Source organism: Bombus vosnesenskii, unplaced genomic scaffold (assembly GCF_011952255.1).
Source record: "Bombus vosnesenskii isolate JDL3184/JDL3185 unplaced genomic scaffold, Bvos_JDL3184-5_v1.1 scf7180000013403, whole genome shotgun sequence".
In the NCBI taxonomy this organism is placed as follows: Eukaryota; Metazoa; Arthropoda; class Insecta; order Hymenoptera; family Apidae; genus Bombus; species Bombus vosnesenskii.
Genome location: NW_022883026.1, coordinates 918,049 through 939,883, shown reverse-complemented (window position 1 = coordinate 939,883; position 21,835 = coordinate 918,049). Strand labels below are relative to the sequence as shown.

Genomic DNA, 21,835 nt, shown 5'->3' with positions numbered 1-21,835 from the left:
ATGCGGTTTTTTTCCTTTAGATTATTTTATATCTACTTGCCATAATAGCTGATATCTAATTATACATGTCGTGCAGATACGTTGTTTTATTGCTATTTTAAGACAGTCCTTTTTCGCCTCATATTTTACGACTAGATGCAATAACGATATAAATTTTATACCATGAAGGATTTATTTATACATTTAATCCTTATGGGTGCTTTCACAGAATTATAGAAAAGGCAAGCCTTAAATAAATTTCGAAAGTTTATATTCGATTGTAAGAGACGTAAGCAGCGTGTTGCACATCGCATATCACATTAAATGTATACACACATATAATATTGAACACCGCGCGTTTACCTTCATCAAAAAATCCAGTCAAACTCTTTCGGACGTTTATGTTCATAACATGAACACAATCGTTTACATATAGTATTATGTACTTCTTTTTCATTCTCTTACTTAGATATCATTCATAAAACATCTACTCTAAGTAAACTCTAAATAAATTTCTTTTAGATCTTTGATACTTTTCTGTCATTTTATAATTTACATTTTAATTATTTGAGAATATAAAAGATCTTACATCATTTAACTTTGTTACTTTCAACCGAAAGCTTTTTCGTTACTTATGAAATATTTAATGTCATTTTTTATCTGCAAATTCATTGTATGAACACGTATATTTCTAAAACGTACGATAAAATAGCGCCTTATACAAAGTGTTGTACGTATATCGACGAAGTTTTCGGGGAAAAAGGGAACCGATAAAATGTTCTTTTGAGTTATGTGGAGACTGCGCCCGGAAACGTTGACACAAATTTAGAATGCAAATGTCCTATGTATAAAAAAGAAATGAATTTTGGCATGGAAATTTTTATCCATATATTTGGTAAACAGAGGAATGATACGAATAAAATATATGGGATCAAACATGTTTATATTGGGTGGCCGAAATTTATCTAGTCATTACGCTAATTGTAAGAGTAAGATAAAACATGCATATGTACGTGTATACATATGTACGCATATAACTACGTATATATGCGGAAATCGATACAAATATAAATATAAATATGAAGATGAATGCAAATATAAATATGAATACAAATATAAATACATACATATATGTGTGTGTGTGTGTATATATAGATAGATAGATAGATAGATAGATAGATAGATATAAAGATACAAATAAAATAAAATATACAGCCACCGTGAACCACCCTGACTGAATGTGTCTGTTTAGCCATATTTTAATAACATTCGCAAAATAACATTATTGTCGATCTGACCTTGCGTGGTTGTTGATAGAACATTTTTGTTTTTTTTTAAGCAGTGAAGTTAATGAAGTTTTCATTAGTTGAACGTATCCCTGCATTTACTTTTGTTATGCGTTGAAAAGTTGTAAAGCATATTCGTAAAGAAAATTCTAAAAGTATAATATCAATACAAAATATCACATTTCATTGCATAACATGTGTTAAACGTATAAGAAACATACGCGGTATTGAAAATGTTATAGCATACTGTTAATCGCAGAATATATTTAACGTAATTACTTAAAAAAAAAAATTTTTAAAAGAATTATATCAACGCAAAGAACTGTTATAAATTAGAAAATTAAACTATACGGAATTTCGTATGACTGCTTGCGCAGTAAAGACTACAGACATATACATATGCATATATAAATATATATATATATATATGTATATGTATGAAACCGCAAAGATTTGCAACGCGAGTTACTAGGTATACATATTACTCTAATGTACACGTGAAAGTAATCGCTTCTCGACAAATTGTTTAAAGAGCTTCGATACATTGAATCGAATAATTCGTATAAGAAAAAAAATTCAATGAAAATTCAAGAGATTGTCTTTTCATTATGCTTTTTTCATTCATCGTAAATGAAAAGTTTCGTCGATTTAAAATTTAAAATGATTGTTATGCAAATAAACTTACGTATGTAGAACATACTCCAATAAAAATGCTCATACTATAGCAAATAATAAACATTCATGTGTTCGAAAAACAAGCAGTTTATATTCGAAAGAATTGAAAAAAAATATTTTTAATTCACGATAAATAATGTGATGATGTCCGAAAATTACTTGTATTGCCAAAAAAAAAAAAAAAAAAAAAAAGGAAGAAAGAAACGCGTTGAAGAACGAAAATAAATAACAGATAAATAATTTATAGATTTTATATAAAATTAAAGACTTAAATTTTTGTCGAAAATATCCGTAACTGAAAAGTAAAAAAGAAAACAACGAGTTTTTATTTACCGGAATATAGTTAGATCTTATCGGCTAATATTACACATGTAAAAGGTGTTATGGTTAGTAATTATATCATGGAAAACGTAAATTCTAAACATGTGAAATAAAAGTTCGTGTTTATTAATTTTTGATTCGTTATTTGAACGTAATTAGATGTTATTGTATTCCTTGTCTTTATATCAGTAAAGAACAGATGAGCCTGATGCATCAATTTCAGCTAAATTAAACGAGCATACATATACATTTAAATATATTAATGTTTCATTAAAACGGTTTAATGTTAATATTGAAACAGAGAAAGCGTATAAGATGTCATAAAAATAGCCAATTTAGGTTAGTATAAATATACTTTTGATGTAAGTTAATATTAATTTTAAGGGAAGTTTTGTATAGAAAGGGGAAAGTCAATTTTGAGAGAGGAAATGTTAATTTAATAATGATCACTAATCGGGTAAAGTCAGTGCAAACGATAGACACAACATTACCTTAAACAAATCATATTGGTAAGATAATCTAAACACAACCATTTGTAATGTCGATACGATAAGTGATAAAATATATCTTATACATAAATAGAGCTTGCGCTATAGCTTCATCAGTCATGAAACATGCTACAAAATATTATGACTGTCTTTATCAATGTTTGTGGATGTATTATAAGTTATAAATTATAAGTAAGCTATTAAATGTGTACATCGTAATATTATACTAGTCCATATTAAGATAATAAAATGTAATTTTGAATTCAAATCCTAAATGTATCTTGATCGTTATATTATATGTTTATATCTTGTTTCTTATTAATTTCGTACTTCATACCAATTAAAAAGACACTTTTGAATAATTGGGAATATACAAAATATCTCAATTTCTTTTTCTCAAAATAACAGAAGCATATTCCTATATTCCTACGAGTGAAAATAAGAAAAATACGTCATGTAAATATATGTAGATTGTAGATTCATACCATGAAATATGGACGTGCATTTATGATTCACCTTGTATATGTATACAAAGTGTTCATCGTAACAGTCACCACGATTTTTCAATTCCTTTCGTTAATCTGATAAAGAACTGTTTTAAATAAAAATAAGTCAAATAAGTTTCGATAACAAATTGCAACAATAGAAATAGCTAAAAAGGTTTTTGTTCAATAAAAAATGAAATCCAACATAACGTGCTTAAATGACACTAGACATACATACATATGATTGTTTGTGTTCATTGTGATAAATTCATCGGTGTCATGCACACATTTGCTTTCTTTCAATAAGATGTTAAGAAAGTCAGCCTATTAAATTCTCTTATTAACACGTAAATTAAACAGAAAATTATCCAGTAATAACTTCTAGCTAAATGTATATCTACTTGTTAGTGACACAATAAATGCATTCTGAACTTATTAATATTAGAACATCTACCTATTATAGCAACAATATCATTTTTCGATTTCCAGAAAGATTGATGTAGTGAGAGTAGAAGAGATACATGCGATGCAGTACATACATATGTACTTACATATGTAGGTAAATAGTTACAAGGAAACTTACATTATATTTTAATAATTTTCTTAAGAAGTTATTGAAGAAAAGTAAATATGCATGACATCATTGAATTTGTTTCGATACATGCCACCTTTAATACTCGATAAGAAAAATTATATGATACCATTTAGAAATGTTAAAGTGACCTTGAATTTCTATTGAATAAAAAAAATTTTTTGATATTGTTTACTGCAATTTGCTACCATCTAAGTACTGACTAACTCTTACCCGAAATATTTTTTCATCAGATTAGCAAAAAGGGCTAAAATGTCGTAGCAAACGTTACAATAAATACCCTGTACTGTAAATGTAAGGTAACTAAGATTTCATCACCAATTTTAGAATAATTTGAATGTAATATCTATTTAAATAAATTAGAGCAGGAGAATACTGTAATAGCCCGAATAATCGGGAATTTTCGGGAATTCTTCCAGACAAACAGCTCAACTAGATCTATTTATTACTCATTATAGTTAATAGGCTATACATATAAGTATGTATGTAGAAGTGAGTGGGGAACAATTTTTAGCGATTTTCATCAACCTATTTCTTGTACACTTTTCCTCCACATGTGCATTACAGAAAAATAAAAAAGGCGATTGAAATTGCTGAATTGCTAAAAATCAAATAGCTTAAAAGTAAAATAATATACTAAACAGTTGCTATAAGAGAAGTTATAAATTTCATACCTTGCGTAAAAACTAACTTTCAGAATAAATGAAAATCTCTTCTATGCGAACGCCTGCTTTCGTATGAAGTTTAAAGTCGCTAAAATTACCATTGCATCATTCCATTCGAATATTTTAAGGAAAAAGACTTTTTTTGTTTTTAAATGAGTTTGAAAATTTAAATTTTGATCAATCTGTCATAGCAAATATGTACTTCACTATGCACCGTTCAGACGTTTCTTGGTATGTATCTCATGTATTACACGTATATACTATTTTACTATTATATTATTATGTTATATATGTATATATTTATATTTATATATGCATCAATATTATATAAAATATATTATATACATACAATAGTTCAATATAATAAAATAGATTTATAATAATATAATCCAATGCTTGTAGGATTTTAATTTAAATTAAGACTTTAACATATTATGTAATTAAAATTTGTACCGTAGACATTGGATATTGCATTTTAAGAAGTGCAACCACATATAACGAAAACAGTCACAGTGCAAAAAGATTTTAGCTGATCTCCAACCTATCACCAATGTGGTAACGTAGAATCGCCTCTCTAGTTGAATCATATTTTGTGGATAAAGAATAGCGCTTGTAAAATGCAATATGTCCACCTCTCAGGGGAAGAGTCTAATTAATAACTTTTTGGATTCCTTATATAGAAGTGTTAACATGAAAGTTCCTTTTTAATTTAGTGATTTGTGAATTATTTGATATGTACAATGAGTTTTTCCGTAAAAAAGACAGGTGGTAGAATGTGGCATGAAGCACGAAAACAGGAAAAGAAAATTCGTGGGATGCTGGTAGATTATCGTCGTAGAGCTGAACGTCGACGAGACTATTATGAAAAAATTGTAAGAAAACAAATTAAATAACGATTTTTATGTAAATTTTATTGAAATTATGAAACTTAACATTATTCCTCTTGTCATGAGACCAAAATTTTTATTCTCCTTTTATTATTAAGTTAACCTTAAACTCATTCCTAAGTCTATTATAGATACATTATGTCTGTTCTATAATTATTAATAGTCGCTTAAAGATATAAATTCAGGAAATTACACATTTCACTTTCACATTGAGTTCACATCATTTCACATCGCGCAATTATATGCATGTATATATTATACATTATAATATATAGATGTCATACATGAAATATGTTCCATTTTATTATGCACACATTTAAATTTTCTTTAGAAATCAGATCCTACTCAATTTTTGCAACTTCATGGAAGACCTTGCAAAATACATTTGGATCCAGCAATTGCTACTGCTGGCGACAGTCCTGCAAATATGTAAGTCTTTGTGTTATTAATCACTTATTACACCTTTTGTCAAAACATCATTTCATCTTATAAATAAATTTTAATGCATATAATTCTTTAATTGTTAATATCATCATTCATATATTTTCATGCATATGTGTTATTATATATATTATTAATTAAAATTTAATATGTAATTAAAATTAAACTTAATATGTAACATTTTCATATCATACATGAATATAGGAATTATACATGAAAAAATATTTTATATACTAAACAGAAGAAGTAATTGAACATTTAATGAATTATGTTAAAAAACAGAATACTTGAAAATTTTATCATATAGCAGGATATAAATAAATAACTCTGTCTGCAAAATGTATGTTATATTGATAGGATGCCCTGGCAAGGAAACGAAGACAATCTTATTGACCGATTTGATGTACGTGCTCATCTTGATTGGATACCAGAAGCACCAGATTCTATTGATGTAGATATTGCTCTCACTAGTGAAGACAGACATATCAATTATGAACGCTATCGTATTATTGTTCAAAACGAATTTTTAGGAGGTGGGAGATTTATTTAAAATCTACATTTTATTTTTATTTAAAATTATTTGATAAATAATAGTCTTCAATGTAGTAACGGAAGAAAAATTTTTACACCAAATACATTTGGAAGAACAATTTGGTTCATCAACAAAGTTAGATTCTGCTAGGGATAAGAAGAAATCGTGTAATAATGTTGCGATTGGATATAATTATGAAACAGAAGAACCAATAACTGAAACAGTAAAATCATTGGATACTGTTATATCTGATGAAAAAGCAGACGATGAAGACAGTGATATAGATCTAGGTATAACTTATATTCTATAAATAATTATTATAGTACTTTGTCTTATATATTATAAACATTTAATTTTTCTTTCTAGATATTTGTGTAGATGTATCTCAAATAGAGCCATCACAAGCGCATGAAATGAACTTAGTAGCTCAAAAATATGGGCTTTTAGGCGCTGATTATTTTAGTTTTTTAACACAAGATTTTGAAGAAGCTGAAACATTGAGACAAGCACGTAAACAAGAAGAAGAAAAAGCTATGTACTCGGTAAAATATAAAATTAAATTAAATATATTTTTTGATAATATAACATGACTAAAGTTATTAATTATATATTACTAATTATATTATTATATATACATTTAATTAATTCACGTCACAGGGTAGAAGATCACGTAGAGAAAGACGTGCATTTAGAGAAAAAAAGATGATTGGTAGAGTTATGAGTCCACCTAGGTAGTCACTTTTATATTATAATATTAATATACTTATTACTATAGTAATAAGTACTTAATCAGTTAGTCCTTATTATCAAAAATATATTTAAAATATTTTACATTTTGCTTATTAGTTATGCAGCAAGGGAAAGTCCTGAATACAATCCCTACAGAAAATCTTCATCCAAATCTCGCTCGAGATCTGTTTCACCTATAAACACTGGACAAATAACTTATATTACAAGTTTTGGTGGTGAAGAAGAGACTCATGGAAGTTCGTCTCATGTCACTTCTTCCAACTCGAAAAAAGTCAATTACTCTCATCTTAGACGTAGAAGATCAGACAGCCCAGCACTTAATGAACGTACAATTAATAGAAAACTTTCAAAATCAAGATCTAGGAGTTGCTCTCGATCTGTTAATAAATCTAAATCGTACAGAAACCGTGATAGGAAACGAAGTGCGTCGAGGACCAGGTACGTTCATCGATATTTACATACATATAAGGGTATTTGTATATATAATGTATATATATATATATACTTATACTACTAATTGATATATAATTTTTAGATCAAGAAGAACACGTTCGAGACATAGAAAAATCACAAGATCGCGAACAAGAAGTCGTTCAAGGCGATCACGAACTCGAAGTGAATCTAGATCTCGATATAGAAGTTTTACTAGATCTCGTTCGCGCACCATTTCAAGGTCTAGATCTAGATCCCGCTCTCGTCCAAAAAGATCTAGAAGTTCATCTTCGAGCAGTATATCTAGATCAAAGTCAAGATCGAGATCAAGATCTAAGTCACATAACAGAAGTCACTCAAGAGATAGTTATCGTCGAAGACATTATTCTCCATCGAAATCAGTATCTAAATCTCGATCCAGAACTAAATCTCAATCTAGATCTAGATCAAGATCAAGAAGTCAGTCCAGATGCAAGCGATCTCGTAGTGTCGAAAATAAAGTGCCAGCACTGCCAAGGTGGGATATATATTGTAATAAATATGAAACTTTCGGTATGTTTATTACTTTTTAATTATGGTATTAGATATTACGGCCGACGTGGGAAATCATCAAGTTTGGAATTAGAATTATCAGATAACGAAGAAAAAGTCTCTCCGGCAGCATCGAAACTAACGGTTACTAATATCACGAACATGTAAATTTAATATTAATTATATTACACTAAAAATTTAAAACTAGCTTTAAGGAGTTTTTTAATTAACTTAAATATTTCAGGAACAAGCCAAAAGCAGGGTTAAGTACAAATTCTGGTGGCGGACACAAAGTCAGTAAGAACCATAACGCTTACTTAGTCACTTAAAGCACAGAGAATAAAAGACAGTATATACTCTTTATATAACTACCCTCTCGACGAAGAACTTCAACAAGTGCTACTTGTTTTCATTCTGTTGGATAATACAAGGCGTTTAAATCACGTTCTTTATATTTCACATTTAATCAATTCATTTCGGGTTCTTAATACATGTCCAGTAGGAGAAAGACATGAAGAATTTGATTTAATAGCTCCATTAATGACGTTTCTCAGAAATTATTTCTGTGAAATTTTCATTTTTATTATTGACGTTATCAGAATGAAAACATTACATTTTTTATAGTTTAATATATTTGTTTCGTAGACGTAGTAATACAAAAGAGTCTTCAGTATAGGATATATTTGATACCAATATCTTAATATGTAATAGCATAATAAATTTTTTAAAATTTTAATATAATCTTCACTATATATGTAATATATCTTAAACTTATACAAAATATGGAACTTCATACTATTTAATAGCATATACAGGGTGTTAAAAAAAAACATTCAATATTTCTATGTTACGTAGGACACATCATACTGATTAAAATAAATTTAGTAAATATAGGTTGGAAGCTCAACCGTTTCCGAGAAATATACTCTTTTATGTTAGCATTATGATAAATGACAGAAGAATTACCAATACCAGAAAAAAATGCCAATTGTCTATAGAAATTGAAGGAAAACATGTGGAACGTCCTCTATAAATATTAAGAAGCCAATATTCACCTTTCGAACTATACTTTTACTAAGATTATTTTACTCAGTATGGTGTATCCTATCTACCACATATATATTGAATGGTTTTTCTGAACATCCTATATATAAATATAAAATTTCTTCGAAATTTTCATTTATTTAAAATCATTAATGAACTACTTGTACCAAAAAGTTTAAATATTTCGAATAAAAGAAAGAAGTGTAACAAATAATATTCTTTAATGTTACAAAATTTATATTAAAATTTTAGAAATATTTTATACTTTGCTATACATATCAGAAAAAAATTGTAGTAATTGTAAACAGACTTTTAAGAGTTACATTTTTCAGTCACTGAAGATCACACCCCAGGAACGGCTTAAGAAGAAGATGCAAGCTTTATTAAATAGACAGTGTAAGTAAAATTTATAAAAACTTCTATAACAAACGTAGTTTTAATATAATATAATTATATTTATATTTTAGATAAAGCTGATAAAAAAGCCGAGCAACTTAGAATTGAAAAAATGGAACAGCAAAGGCAAGATCGAGAAGATGAAATTCGGGAAATGTCTTTGAAGTTACGTAGAAAGTATGCTATTATCTCTATTCTATATATTCTTTATATTTATTTTAATATTACTTATCTTCTATCATTATTATTTTGGTTTAACAATTTTTAGACAAAGAGAACGAAGACATCGTTATGAAGGTCATAGTTCTGATTCACATTCCTCTGTATCGCGTACGCCAAGCCCTGGTCGTAGTCCACGAATTGTCCGTCGAGAAAGGAAAGATAGGGATGTGAGGGATTTCGAACACGATCGTGAACGGGAAAGAGATAGAGAACGAGACAGGCGGGATGATCGAGAAAAGTTTAGAAGTGAATCTCGTAGGAGATACAGAGATTCTCCACTTCGTTCTTTAAGTCCAAGAAATAGCCGGTAAAATTGCAAATGCTCTTTATAGTACATTGAATTAAAATTAAGATGGTCTTCCAATACGTTTCATTAACGTTTATTCTTTTAGGGGCCTAGTCGATTATTGACGAGAAAGCATGCGGTTAATCTTCCATTTGATGGGCTTAAAATTTTATTAGATACTTCCTGTATTGCATTCCTTTCATAAAATGCTACAAATGCTCTAAGAAATGCGATAAAGAAAGATACAAAACACATGATATGACTATAATTTACAATTATCCTTCAATTGATTAATATTGTTTAATCTTATATTATAAAAATAAACACAGTTGTTTATTTATATCTTATTATTATCATTATTATTCAACAGGAACTTTATATCTCTCTGTTACAACTAAATATTATTATCTAAATCTAAATAAGAATAAGTAATAATTTCAATGTTTCAATTTCATTTTTATAACTTTGATTTTAGAATGTTTGCCACTTTTTAATCATTTATATTATGAAATTAATTTAGCATATAAAATATTTTAATAAAATATTTTTAATTTCTAAAAAAAGTGCATAAAACTAATTTTTTAATTTTAATAAATATAACTAGAAGATACATATATATGTATTAGTTTTTATAACAAAAATTCATTTTTCTTAAAAATTTAATAAATTTATAATTGTTTGTATTTAACACTATGATACTAAATAAAAGTGTTTTTTTATTTAATTGCTACAATTTTAGCAGTTAAAAATTTTATAAATATATATACAATAACTTCAATTTCAATAAAATGATATAATTGAAAAGTTTATATATTTTAAATAACATTATTAATCTTCGGAAATATAATAAAGTACTAGAATTATTTATTAATAATATTTGTATCATTTAAATTGCACATTTCCCTCTTTTTGTTCAATGTGGTAAGTATAATATTTGTATTTACATCTAGGTGTAAACTATTGCCATAGTCATATAAACAAATTTGGACATTCTCATACTGAAAGTATTGACGAAATCGTCCGTTTTTTGAATGGAAAAGATCAAGATGGAGGTCAAAGAAAGGTCTTGTTCTGCGCATGGGTAATACGTATATACATATACACACATAGATACTATGAATATTTCAAACCAGAAATGAGTAGTCATTTCTGTTCGAACAGAACAGATTCATACTTACACTCTACTTATCTCTCTAGCTCGCAGAACAAGATCTTTTCTTATTGTCCATCTTGATATTTTTCGACTCAAAAGATCGACGATTTTCCCTAGCGAGTACCAGACCCGTTTTTATGACCATGTTGTAGTACTTGTAAGGAACAAATTGAATGAAAGCGTTTATATGAATCCTTATTACGAGATTAATATAAATTTGACAAAACAATGAATTAATTAAAATCAATAATATAATTCTTTATACTAATAATGTATCATTTTAATATTGTTAATTAACGTATTGAAATTCATATGAGTATACCCTTGTTTTACACCGTACCTCAAATCTGTTAGTAACTAATATGGCGGAATAGATAGATGTTGACTTTTCAAGATCCGGATATCTCGGATTCAAATATTTCTACATAATAGAGTTTAAGAAGAGACAAGTTAAATGTAATTCATTTATGTCATTATTGGTACACGTTGTAATTATCATTGAGGTCACGTGTTGTGTACTTAATTGTACTGAGTATTATTAACAATAAGTGCGTATATTACCTATTAGAACAGTCTACTTGGCAAACAACTGTAACTTCGGTTCTTAACGTAAATGTATAATAAGCGTCATTTACAAAATCAAGAAACATACGACTTTTTAATTATTTTGATTTTAAATAAAGATAATACGACTTACGTAATGAGAGTGTTAATATCAATTTTATATATTCCATCGAAAGGTTAAGAGATGCGTTTATTATTTAAAGTTCAATTTATTAAAGAATACCTATAATTGTATTAAGTACATTATTCAAAAGAAATTAAATGTACTTAATAATGAAAATTTTGTATTACTTTAATTATTACGTTTTAATATATCTATTACATAAATGTTTTACTAAAACATATCATTACAAGTAGATATATTGTAAACTTTAAAATTAAGACTATAACATAATAATGTCCTTTGGAAACATTTGAATCAACTTAATTTTATCGTAAACCAAAAATCAAATTTTTAGAATATTTGTTATAAACTTATCATGACATGAAAGATATGAAATGTTAATTTTATAGTGTTTTTAGTTAACTGAACAATTTAGTTGATCTTTCAGAAAAATGTGTGATTTAGCAAAAAAAATGAAAGATTCAAGTGTTAAGAACAATGTGCAAAATGAATCAATGGATCAGTTTTATACAAAACAAAGTGTTGATAAGAAAGAATCTGCATTAAAAAGTACAAATGAAGATGTTCAACGTGCAATTGAAGGTTTAAAGGATATACCAGATGAGGAACTTCAAGAATTTCTTGATGATGAAGATTTTATGGAAGGTTTAGATGTTGTTGATGCTTGGGAAGGTGATGAAGAAAAGGGTCGTGAAGTTGAATTTAAAACTACCCATGTTAAGGATCAAGAACAAAAACGTTCTTCTAGGTAGCATTAATCATATAGAATCCATATTGTTATAGTTATTTCTTATTATATCATAAAAATTATTATAATATTATCATACAAATTATTATAAAATATTATAATAGCAACAAACTTTCACATAGAGTCAGTTTATAACTTATAATTATACATATCATAATTTTAATATCTAATGTTACATTATAAAATCAATGTAGTTTATGTTTAAAAATTTAAATTCTTCCCTTTGAATAATTAGTAATATACAGAAAAAAATTATTATAAGCCTACTTATAGGGAAAGATATCGACGTGACCACAAAGGAACTTACAATCGTGAAAGGCCGAAGAGAGAAGAAAAGAAACATGAAGAAATCCGTCGCGATCCTTCTAAAAGCACAAAAGATATAGAAAGGGACAAAATACGTACAAAAAGAGATAATGAAAGCAAACTTCTAGCTGAAAAAGAGAAAGCTATTAAACATTTGTTGGACTCTGATAATGTTGTACCTCCAGGTACAGAAACTGAAGCCATTCAGAGCATTACAGAGAGACAAAATATAGAACAAGCACAAATGCATGTGCGTAGGAGCCGAGAGCGACGTAGAAGTATAGAACGTCAAAGAGGAAACTCATTACGGCGTAGAACTCCAGACAGAATTAGACTAAATTCTCCTCGACGTAAATCTCCCCTAATATTAAGTCCAGAACGTTGTAGAAGTACTTTCAAGATGAGCAATGAGAGACATCGAAGTCCACTGAAGTTTAGTCCTGACAAAAGAAGAAGTCCAAGATTTAATTGTGCTCGTAGAAGCCCTTTTGGATTCAGTCCAGAACGACGAAGAAGTCCAATTAGACGACTTAGTTGGGAACGAAGAACAAGTGCAGATAGAAGATGGAGTGCTGAACGACACAGGAGACGTATAAATATACATGAACGGTGAGAGGACATTATTTTTAAGCATATATAACTGCTTAAGTTTTACTGTAGAAATAAAAAAATGTTTCTTATATAAATCTATTTTGTAAAACAAGTTCGTATAAAATCTAAATCTAATGTAAAAAGTTTTTTGCTTTTATTAAATTATACTGGTGAAATTTATTAACGGTTTAAATTAATAAAATATTTTAATTTTTAAAATTTAAATTGTCAAGCCGAAGAAGTCGGTCCCGTGATCGACAACGAAGTCGCAGTATGGAACGTCTTAGAAGAAAGGTCAGCCGCTCACCAATTAGTAGACGTTACAGTCCCCGTCGTAGAAGTCGAACTCGAAGTAGATCATTAGAACGTCGAAGGAAACGATCTCCCTTTATTAATGAACTTACAAGGCAACTAAGGAATGAAGCTATAATGACATCACACATGAATTCTGGATATACACATCCTTCGCCTATGGATGGCATACCACCTCTAATGAATAATGTATATCAGCAAGAAACAGAATCTAGACCATCAATGCCAATACCATCTTACATGCATCAAACTGGATTAGCACCACCAATGTCATCAAATATAACAACTGGTGGTCCACCTTTCATAAATTTTGAAAATTCATCTCAGCCAATGAATTTTGATTCTGTTCCATTACATCCATTACCTCAAACTGAATATGTTTCTGGTCCAGTAATGTATAATCAACCAAATACTGGTTCTATTCAGTCAACACATCGACCAGCACTTCTTCCAGCACCAATTTCATCACCACAACATGAATCTGCTACATCTACAGTGGAACATATACAAACATATAATTCATCTCATGGCATTCCTTCCACTCGTCAATCTCCAATTCAAAATTTTGAATTTTCTAATAAATCTAAGGATACAATCTCACAAAACTACAGGGAACGTAGATTTACGGATTCTTATAATGGATATCATACCTCACAAGAAGAACGATTGAAGACTCCTGAACCACCAGTCATCTCAGATACAAAAGTAATTTTGTTATATATTATAACAAAAAATTCTTTTTTTATATAGCTATATATTTTATTCTGTATTATCACACACAAAACAACAAATATTACTTTGAAATTAATGAGTAATATCTTTATGTACCTTTTCGTGTAGTGTGCAGTTAAATTTTTAAATCTTGTATGAAAACATTAATATTTGTCTTATGAATTAATTTTACAGCAATTTGAAAAAACAAGTTTATCCAGTCTGTTAGAAGCATCTGTTTCTGCTAAAGGTGCGAATATATTTGATTTAATTACTATTCAAAGCTATATATACAATATTTCAAACATTTTTTATGTTTAATAAACAAAATTATTAGTTTATTTCTCACGTTTTATACATTTTTTAGATTCAACTAGTCTGCCAGTCTTGTATCCAGGTAAGAATAGTTTAATTTGTCAACTTATAATGGTTTCTACAGTTTATCTTTAATTAAAGCAACATTATTAAATAAATTTTTTAACATTATTTTCTTCTCAACCTAATTCAGGTACAGTGATATAGAAATGAGTAAATTAATTCTACGTAATTTTGTTTCTGTTTCACAATAGGATTCAAACCAGAAATATTACGTCACTGTGAACACGCTTTACGCGAACTTCCTATTGAAGATCTTCGTTTAAAAATGAAAGGACGATTTTTCTATGATCCAAAGAAGGAGAATATACAAAGTGAACAAAATGTATATTCGTCAAATTCGATTCTTTTACAAAAGAACAAAAACAAAATCTATTGGGAAGAAGAGGAAGGACAACATCTAACTTCCATAAAGCAAAATGTACAAATGCACCAAAAAATTTGTCAAACTGATGAAGTGGAAACAAATACAAAATTTGTTCAAGCGAGCGTTACTATGGTAGATTCTGAAGTACAAGTATATCCTCAAGATTTACAATATGCTGTTAAAGAAGAAAAACGACCTATTATGGATCGTTTAGATTGGAATGTGCGTGAAACATTTGATTGCACACCTAAATTTCGAGAGGCTGACGACTTGAGATGGAGTTTAAGTAATTCTTCTCAAAAAAGAACTTGGAATAGAACGGTATCACCTCCTAGAAGAATTGATGATCGTAAACATCGTATAGATTCTATATCTTCCTTAGATCATGGTTCAAGAAATATGAAATTAGAATCTCCAATAAGAAACAGAGATAATTTCTCCAGTCATAAAGGATCTGTACGAGATCATTATGTCCATGAAAGATACTCACCTAATTACAGGCATTCTTTAGAAGGACGTGATGAATTTCATGAAAACAGAAGTGATCATAGTCGAGGTGAAAGTCCAATGATGCTAGAAGATTCTGCAGAAGAATTGGAATTGGAACATACATTCCAAAGGGGAACAGATTGGCATGGAAGAGGGAAGTTACCAAGAGGTAGATCAAGTTCACTAATGAAACATGTGTACAGAGGAAAGCATTCAGGTGGAAGATCTTATCGCGGGCGTGGAAATTTTCGTGGAAAATTCTAAAATTATTTGCATAAAGCACAAACACTAAATGTAGAACCATGTAATCAAATATACCAATATATTAAAAAAGTTAGTCTATTCTTGCAAAAATTTGGAAAGAAAGACATGAATTTATCGTTTTATTTAAAAATTAAATTTTTACATCATATGTTAAAATTATTCCAAAAATTATTACTAAAATAAAAATACATTTGAAATACAGATTGCATTTGAACATTACATCATAAATAATTAAATGCGTATATACATAAATATTCTTGACAAAATATAATAACATTATGTTTAAGGTGTAAATTATAAAATCATTTATATGTAGTGTTTTGTTGAATAAACATTTTATGGGACAATACAAACAGGTGGAAGAAAAACACTGTTTATGCTATCATTGAATTAATAAACAAATACAAATATGTGGTAATTATGAATTTCATGTATTACATTAATCACGGTTTATTACCTCATTCTATTATTTATTCTTAACCATTTTTATAAATGTAACTGAAGTGTTCAACTATGACCAATATTGAGAAAGAAAATTGAAATAACGTTTTACTATACATATTATAATATGTATTAATTAGAAAAATTATATTCATGTACAAAAAATTTCAAGTTCCATTTTAAATTGACATTATCTAATATATCAAATGAAGAATTAAAAATTGTTCTGTATTATTTATCTTCATTTTTCATATATTAAATACATATCCAAATTTTGTAATTTTAAAACAATATAAAATTAATGATTTTTCCATTTAAAAAATTCTACCAATTTAGAAATCATTTTATATGCACTCAAACATAGAAAAAATTTAATATTGAGAAATAACAATATATACATATATTTCTTTGGAATTTCCTTGAAATATGTTTTTAAATACAAATTTAAATACAAAGGACAATATAATTAAAAGCGTAAAAATACTTTTAGGTTAAAATATGACGTCCCCACAGATGTTTTAAGACGTGTGTAATACAATATGAATTTAATAATAATGATCTATTATGCAAAAAATGCTTATGATTTTAACAAGAAAGAGATGAAATAATATTTTTATTTTTATTGCTATTTACACTTTTATTAAAACCATGAACATAGGAATATTGGGACCCCTAGGTCCATGATTAAAACAACACTACAAGTCATATCAACATTTTATCTTTAATTTATAGTTGGAAATTAAAATCACGATTATATAAACATATTTTGACACTCGTATATTGTAGCCTAAGGAAAACTATGCGAAAATTCAGTCGTGACTAGTTGTAAAATATTAACATGAAACATAAGAATATCCTTATTCTGCGCATAGGTGACATACTATAAATGTCTCAGACAAAACAGTGACACTCTATACATCTCTATGTCTCAGACAGAACAGTGACACTCTATTCATCTCTGTCTCGCAAGAACCAGAACTTTGTTGACTTTCCACGTTTATCTTTCACGATTAGACATGACTCAATTTTCGGACGGTTTTCCCTAGGTTTTAGTACATCAGTGTGGAGACCTGTTTGTATGATCGTAATTGTGGTCCAACGAGACGAGGCAGTAGGCGCAAACAAAATGTGATTGTTGCGACTGCCACTATTGGCTACCTACTAGTGATACTCGAGTTTCTGTCTTATCCTCATTCGACAGATTATAGGTATATACATATATATATCATATAATAAATGCTCATATTTAAAACAACATTACAGCCCGTAGAGTGCTGAAGCATTCTGCTTGCGTTACAACTTGAAGTAATTCGAAAACTAATTCAACGTTTGAATAAAGAAATACACAACGAGAAAGATTAACTTGAACAATAATTTATATTTAAAACTGAATATTTATAATAGATTGATTACTTTAACAAGGATTTGTATTTTTATGAAATTTATTTATACTCTGAGCTCAGCGTGACAGTTCTAACGGTTCAACGATTCTAACGATTCTCTGTTTTTGGGTCTCAGAGTAACAGATTTATCTGTTGAGTAGCCGATTTATTTGTTATTCAATAAGACAAATTCTTATTAACTAATGCTAATAAACATTAATTTGATTGGGGTTTACAGTATTAGAAAGCAAGCGATTTATGCCTTGGCAATGTTTTTTCCCACGGTAACGAAAGTAAATGCGAAATTTGAGAATGATGACCGTTGTTATTGATAAATAATTTTGACATTTAATCAATAAATTTGTTAAATAACTTCTGTTCGTTGCCTTGGGCGTGCTGCTATACAGTTAGATTCGCGGCGTTAGAATTTACCCTATTACTATACAAGATATTCACGTTAAAGGGAGCCATAGTCATACACCAGTTCACAACAATAATAATAAAATTGAAATTACAAGATAAATTTTTTTAAAGTAATTAAGTATATAGACTTAGTTTTTGAAAAAATAAATAGAAAAGATTTTGTAAAAATAAATAGATGTTTCTTTAAATAGGTCTGTCTTGACGAATAAAATGTTTGAACATGAAGAAACGATTAAAGAATTATTATATTCATATTATTTTTGTATGTATGATTTTTTTTTAAATATGTACTAACATTTATTTTGAAATACTCATTATTAATGAAAATAAAAATTGTACTATTGTACATCATACATTATCAGCCTTATGTAATTAATGAAAGTAAATATCTTAATTTTATGGTTTATCTAAATTCATACATGATATAAAATTAAGCTTTTAAAAGCTTTCTTTACTTGTAATTAGTGTATGGTGTATTGATTTAAAAAAATACAATAATATTTTGAAACATTAAACAGCAATATTATTGTTCAAGCAGCCTAAAATTTTTGTGTATATATCATATCAATACAAATATTGTAAATATTTCGTTTATTAGAATCATTTTATATCATCTAATTTATATTACTTATTTTGTTATTATACAACTATTAATTGCTGTAATGTATTTTGTAACTTAATAGTTATAATCCTCTACATTATGAAAATCATATTTACTAATAAAAGGAAGATTTGTGGAATAAATAGATAAGGTTTATTTAAATTTAATTTTGGTTTACTAATGACATGGAAATTAATATCTATATTTTTAAAAAATCTACAATAATCTAATACATTTTTAAAGAAAATTCATATTTTATAATACAGATCAAGATGTAATTCCTATTATTTTTCATGTTTTGGTCCAGAATTAGGTATTTAATATACATAATCAATATTATATATATGGATATAATATTACGATTTGTTAAATTGTTGCATATGTATCAATGTTCGTTTTATTATTTCAGCTATCTTACCTCTAGCAAAACAAGCAAATTCTTGAAAAACATGATCATCACAATGTGTATTACTTACAGTTAAAATTACTTTTAAGGGATCTTTCTTTTTAAGTGTACAAATAAAATCTAAATTTGTTCTATTTATTATTTTTTCTTTACCACAATTTTTTATTGCTTGTTCTGATATAAGAGCTTCCTTTTGCAAACAACTCAAACTGGGATCTAAAACATTATTGTCAATTCGTCTATTACGCCATATGCAATGGGTCCCAGTACAATGAAGTGTAACTCTTTGCTGTTTTTCTATATGCACATCTGATAACATCTCAACTTTTTGCTGCTTTGCTTCTGTTTTAACTGGAAGTACTTCAACTTGTACTATGAAAACTTTTTCAAAAATATCTTTTACTATGTTAGAAACAGTAGAATACCAGTCACCATTTGAAAATTTCGTTTTTTCTGTAGTGTTTACACATGTTTCCATACTATTTGATCCATATTGAGATTGATTTGCAGAAATTGTAATATTAAATCTACCTTTCTTTTTAACATCTGTGGTGAGCAAAGTTTTCATTAGATCTTTATAATCATTTTTACTAGATATTGCACAAATTTCTGCACCAATTGCACAATATCTTATAACAGAATCCAATGTGGAAAATTGTGTGCCTGCTGTAACATTATGACATAGTTCTATAGGGTCTTGTACACACATTGGTTTATTAATGTTAAATTTAAGAGATTCATCTTCTTTTACACATGCTTTATATCTATTCATACATGATGGTAAATTTTTTATATTTTTAAACTCTGATTCTGTGTGTACCATTCCATCTATCGGACATATTACTTGCGATTTAAATTCAAAAGTCGCATAAAAAAAGAAAAAGCCATGAAGAAGTTGTGGAATATTATTTTTATTTGTAATTGGTGGTAATACTGCATTTTTGTCAAAATTAACTTGCCATCCGTTTATAATTTGTGGTCGACATGTACTTTTCAGTACCATTAAAGGAGGAATAATATTAACAGATGGCTGTTGTAAGTAAAAAATAATTAACAACACTAAAGCATAATTGGATATTTTCTGTCCACTTGATATTTTAAAATGTCGTGCCCAATATTTAATAAGCAACATTAGTGGCTTTAACCTGTTATCAAGAGATATGCAATATTTTATCAAATAGCTTTTATATACACCCAAACTATTCTTGAATGAAATATCACAAGAAACATTTGTTCTAACATAATAAAATTTTATAATAGGTGTCTTAGCTTTTGGAATTAATATTATGTTAGAAAAAACACAGTTCATTCGATACATAACTTTTTTTACTTCTTTAAAAATCTTATGCATAGTCCATGCATCTGTTGATGTACTTTTACTTTCATTTATTGGTTCACCTTCAATAAAAGGATATGTACTATTATTAAAAAGAATAGTATAAATACATATATTATAAAATAATAATAAAATTGGATAAAAAATTGTGTCTTACCAATATCCATATATATATCTAAATCACATTCCTTAAAACCTAATCCAGTTTGAGTTGAACCAAACCTATATGTTTTACACCTTGGAAATATCACTTTAAATATTTTATCCATTTGTATACAAACAGATTTGTATCTTGTTTCTAGTTCAATATCAGTAAGTTGCACTGCATTTAAAAATAACATTAACTGATCATCAAACGTAGATTTTTCTTCAAATATATATTTTATGTTATCATAACTTATAGAATCTGTATTTTCCACAAGACTATTTTGTTTCTCTGATTTTGGCCTTTTTAAATCTAAGAAGAAGATAATTATAATTTATAAACATAAAAATATATATATATATTTTTCAAATGAATAATACTCACTATTATGTGCTTTTTTCTTTTCTATATTCAGCTTTACATTATCTATCCAAACTGATTTATTTAATAAAGCTTCAGCAGAACTTCTACATTGTTAAAAGATTATAAATATAATTACAATATCAAACAATACAACAATATTAAATGTAATTTTACCTGTCACAAAACTCAACTATGAGATAACTTGGACCAAATTGATGTCCTTTAATTACACCATATTGTTGAAAAAAATGAATAAGTTTACGAGCAGGAATAAATTTCGGTAATGGCGAAACAACAATTGACCTTTCCATAACTTGCAATCGTTCCATTCCTTTTAAATGTTTCTTACCTGCAAGATGACCTTGCAAGGCATATTCATCTTGAAAATATATTGAGCATACATCACAATGTTTTGACATTTTTGATTAAGTATTTAAAAGCATATAATATTTTTCACTTCAAATTTATCAAAGTTTTATCTGCTTTGTCTTTTTTTTTTTATTACTATTACACATTTAATAATGTACACATTAATAAGATATTTAAAAGATCTATCTTTTTTAAATTATATCTTTTTTTAAATATATAATTATGTAATATTATCTTATTTTTACAAAATATTGGCTATTACAGAATATTTTACTGAAATACAAATAAGTCTTTTTATTTTGTACAGAAGTCTCCTATCTTATTTAAAATGTACCAATTATTGTATTTATTTC

General features: G+C 27.7%; 3 protein-coding genes across 9 annotated transcripts; 2 read left to right on the top strand and 1 right to left on the bottom strand.

Moving 5' to 3' along the window:
• The first annotated feature begins 5,086 nt into the window (after positions 1-5,086).
• LOC117237791 (CLK4-associating serine/arginine rich protein-like) lies at positions 5,087-10,352 on the top strand. 2 transcript variants are annotated; one of them, XM_033502128.1, is made up of 14 exons: positions 5,087-5,363; positions 5,710-5,807; positions 6,177-6,352; positions 6,426-6,641; positions 6,718-6,893; positions 7,009-7,082; positions 7,198-7,539; positions 7,637-8,050; positions 8,118-8,228; positions 8,309-8,357; positions 9,441-9,504; positions 9,576-9,681; positions 9,773-10,033; positions 10,119-10,352. In XM_033502128.1, exons 1-14 carry the CDS (start codon positions 5,232-5,234, stop codon positions 10,135-10,137), a joined length of 2,238 nt encoding a protein of 745 aa, XP_033358019.1. In that variant the 5' UTR covers positions 5,087-5,231; the 3' UTR covers positions 10,138-10,352. The 2 variants fall into 2 exon arrangements, with proteins under 2 accessions (XP_033358019.1, XP_033358020.1); XM_033502129.1 differs by lacking the exons at positions 9,773-10,033; positions 10,119-10,352 and having other exon boundaries at positions 8,309-8,361.
• Positions 7,580-21,637, bottom strand: LOC117237792 (speckle targeted PIP5K1A-regulated poly(A) polymerase-like). Of its 2 annotated transcripts, XM_033502131.1 has the most exons (5): positions 21,288-21,637; positions 21,135-21,217; positions 20,763-21,062; positions 19,206-20,667; positions 7,580-7,602 (listed from the first exon to the last, which is right to left on the bottom strand). In XM_033502131.1, exons 1-4 carry the CDS (start codon positions 21,530-21,532, stop codon positions 19,220-19,222), a joined length of 2,076 nt encoding a protein of 691 aa, XP_033358022.1. In that variant the 5' UTR covers positions 21,533-21,637; the 3' UTR covers positions 7,580-7,602; positions 19,206-19,219. The 2 variants fall into 2 exon arrangements, with proteins under 2 accessions (XP_033358022.1, XP_033358021.1); XM_033502130.1 differs by lacking the exon at positions 7,580-7,602 and having other exon boundaries at positions 19,147-20,667.
• On the top strand, positions 11,411-16,089 carry LOC117237789. 5 transcript variants are annotated; one of them, XM_033502125.1, is made up of 7 exons: positions 11,411-11,621; positions 12,269-12,601; positions 12,875-13,516; positions 13,732-14,515; positions 14,717-14,771; positions 14,889-14,918; positions 15,091-16,089. In XM_033502125.1, the coding sequence occupies exons 2-7, from the start codon at positions 12,285-12,287 to the stop codon at positions 16,014-16,016; spliced, it is 2,754 nt and encodes a 917-aa protein (XP_033358016.1). In that variant the 5' UTR covers positions 11,411-11,621; positions 12,269-12,284; the 3' UTR covers positions 16,017-16,089. The 5 variants fall into 5 exon arrangements, with proteins under 5 accessions (XP_033358016.1, XP_033358017.1, XP_033358015.1 ...); XM_033502126.1 differs by having other exon boundaries at positions 11,412-11,621; positions 12,281-12,601; XM_033502124.1 differs by having other exon boundaries at positions 11,412-11,621; positions 12,252-12,601.
• Positions 21,638-21,835: the final 198 nt, after the last annotated feature.

What these genes read in the sequence shown, in the direction of transcription:
- LOC117237789 (XM_033502125.1), top strand. Translation starts at nt 12,285, where the DNA reads ATGTGTGATTTAGCAAAAAAAATGAAAGATTCAAGTGTTAAGAACAAT. An exon ending in GAACAAAAACGTTCTTCTAG is followed by an intron (nt 12,602 to 12,874) that starts GTAGCATTAATC and finishes GCCTACTTATAG; the next exon opens with GGAAAGATATCGACGTGACC. An exon ending in CGTATAAATATACATGAACG is followed by an intron (nt 13,517 to 13,731) that starts GTGAGAGGACAT and finishes TAAATTGTCAAG; the next exon opens with CCGAAGAAGTCGGTCCCGTG.
- LOC117237792 (XM_033502131.1), bottom strand. Translation starts at nt 21,532, where the DNA reads ATGTCAAAACATTGTGATGTATGCTCAATATATTTTCAAGATGAATAT. An exon ending in ATAGTTGAGTTTTGTGACAG is followed by an intron (nt 21,218 to 21,287) that starts GTAAAATTACAT and finishes TTAACAATGTAG; the next exon opens with AAGTTCTGCTGAAGCTTTAT. An exon ending in AGATATATATATGGATATTG is followed by an intron (nt 20,668 to 20,762) that starts GTAAGACACAAT and finishes CTTTTATTGAAG; the next exon opens with GTGAACCAATAAATGAAAGT.
- LOC117237791 (XM_033502128.1), top strand. Translation starts at nt 5,232, where the DNA reads ATGAGTTTTTCCGTAAAAAAGACAGGTGGTAGAATGTGGCATGAAGCA. An exon ending in GAGACTATTATGAAAAAATT is followed by an intron (nt 5,364 to 5,709) that starts GTAAGAAAACAA and finishes AATTTTCTTTAG; the next exon opens with AAATCAGATCCTACTCAATT. An exon ending in AGACAGTGATATAGATCTAG is followed by an intron (nt 6,642 to 6,717) that starts GTATAACTTATA and finishes TTTTCTTTCTAG; the next exon opens with ATATTTGTGTAGATGTATCT.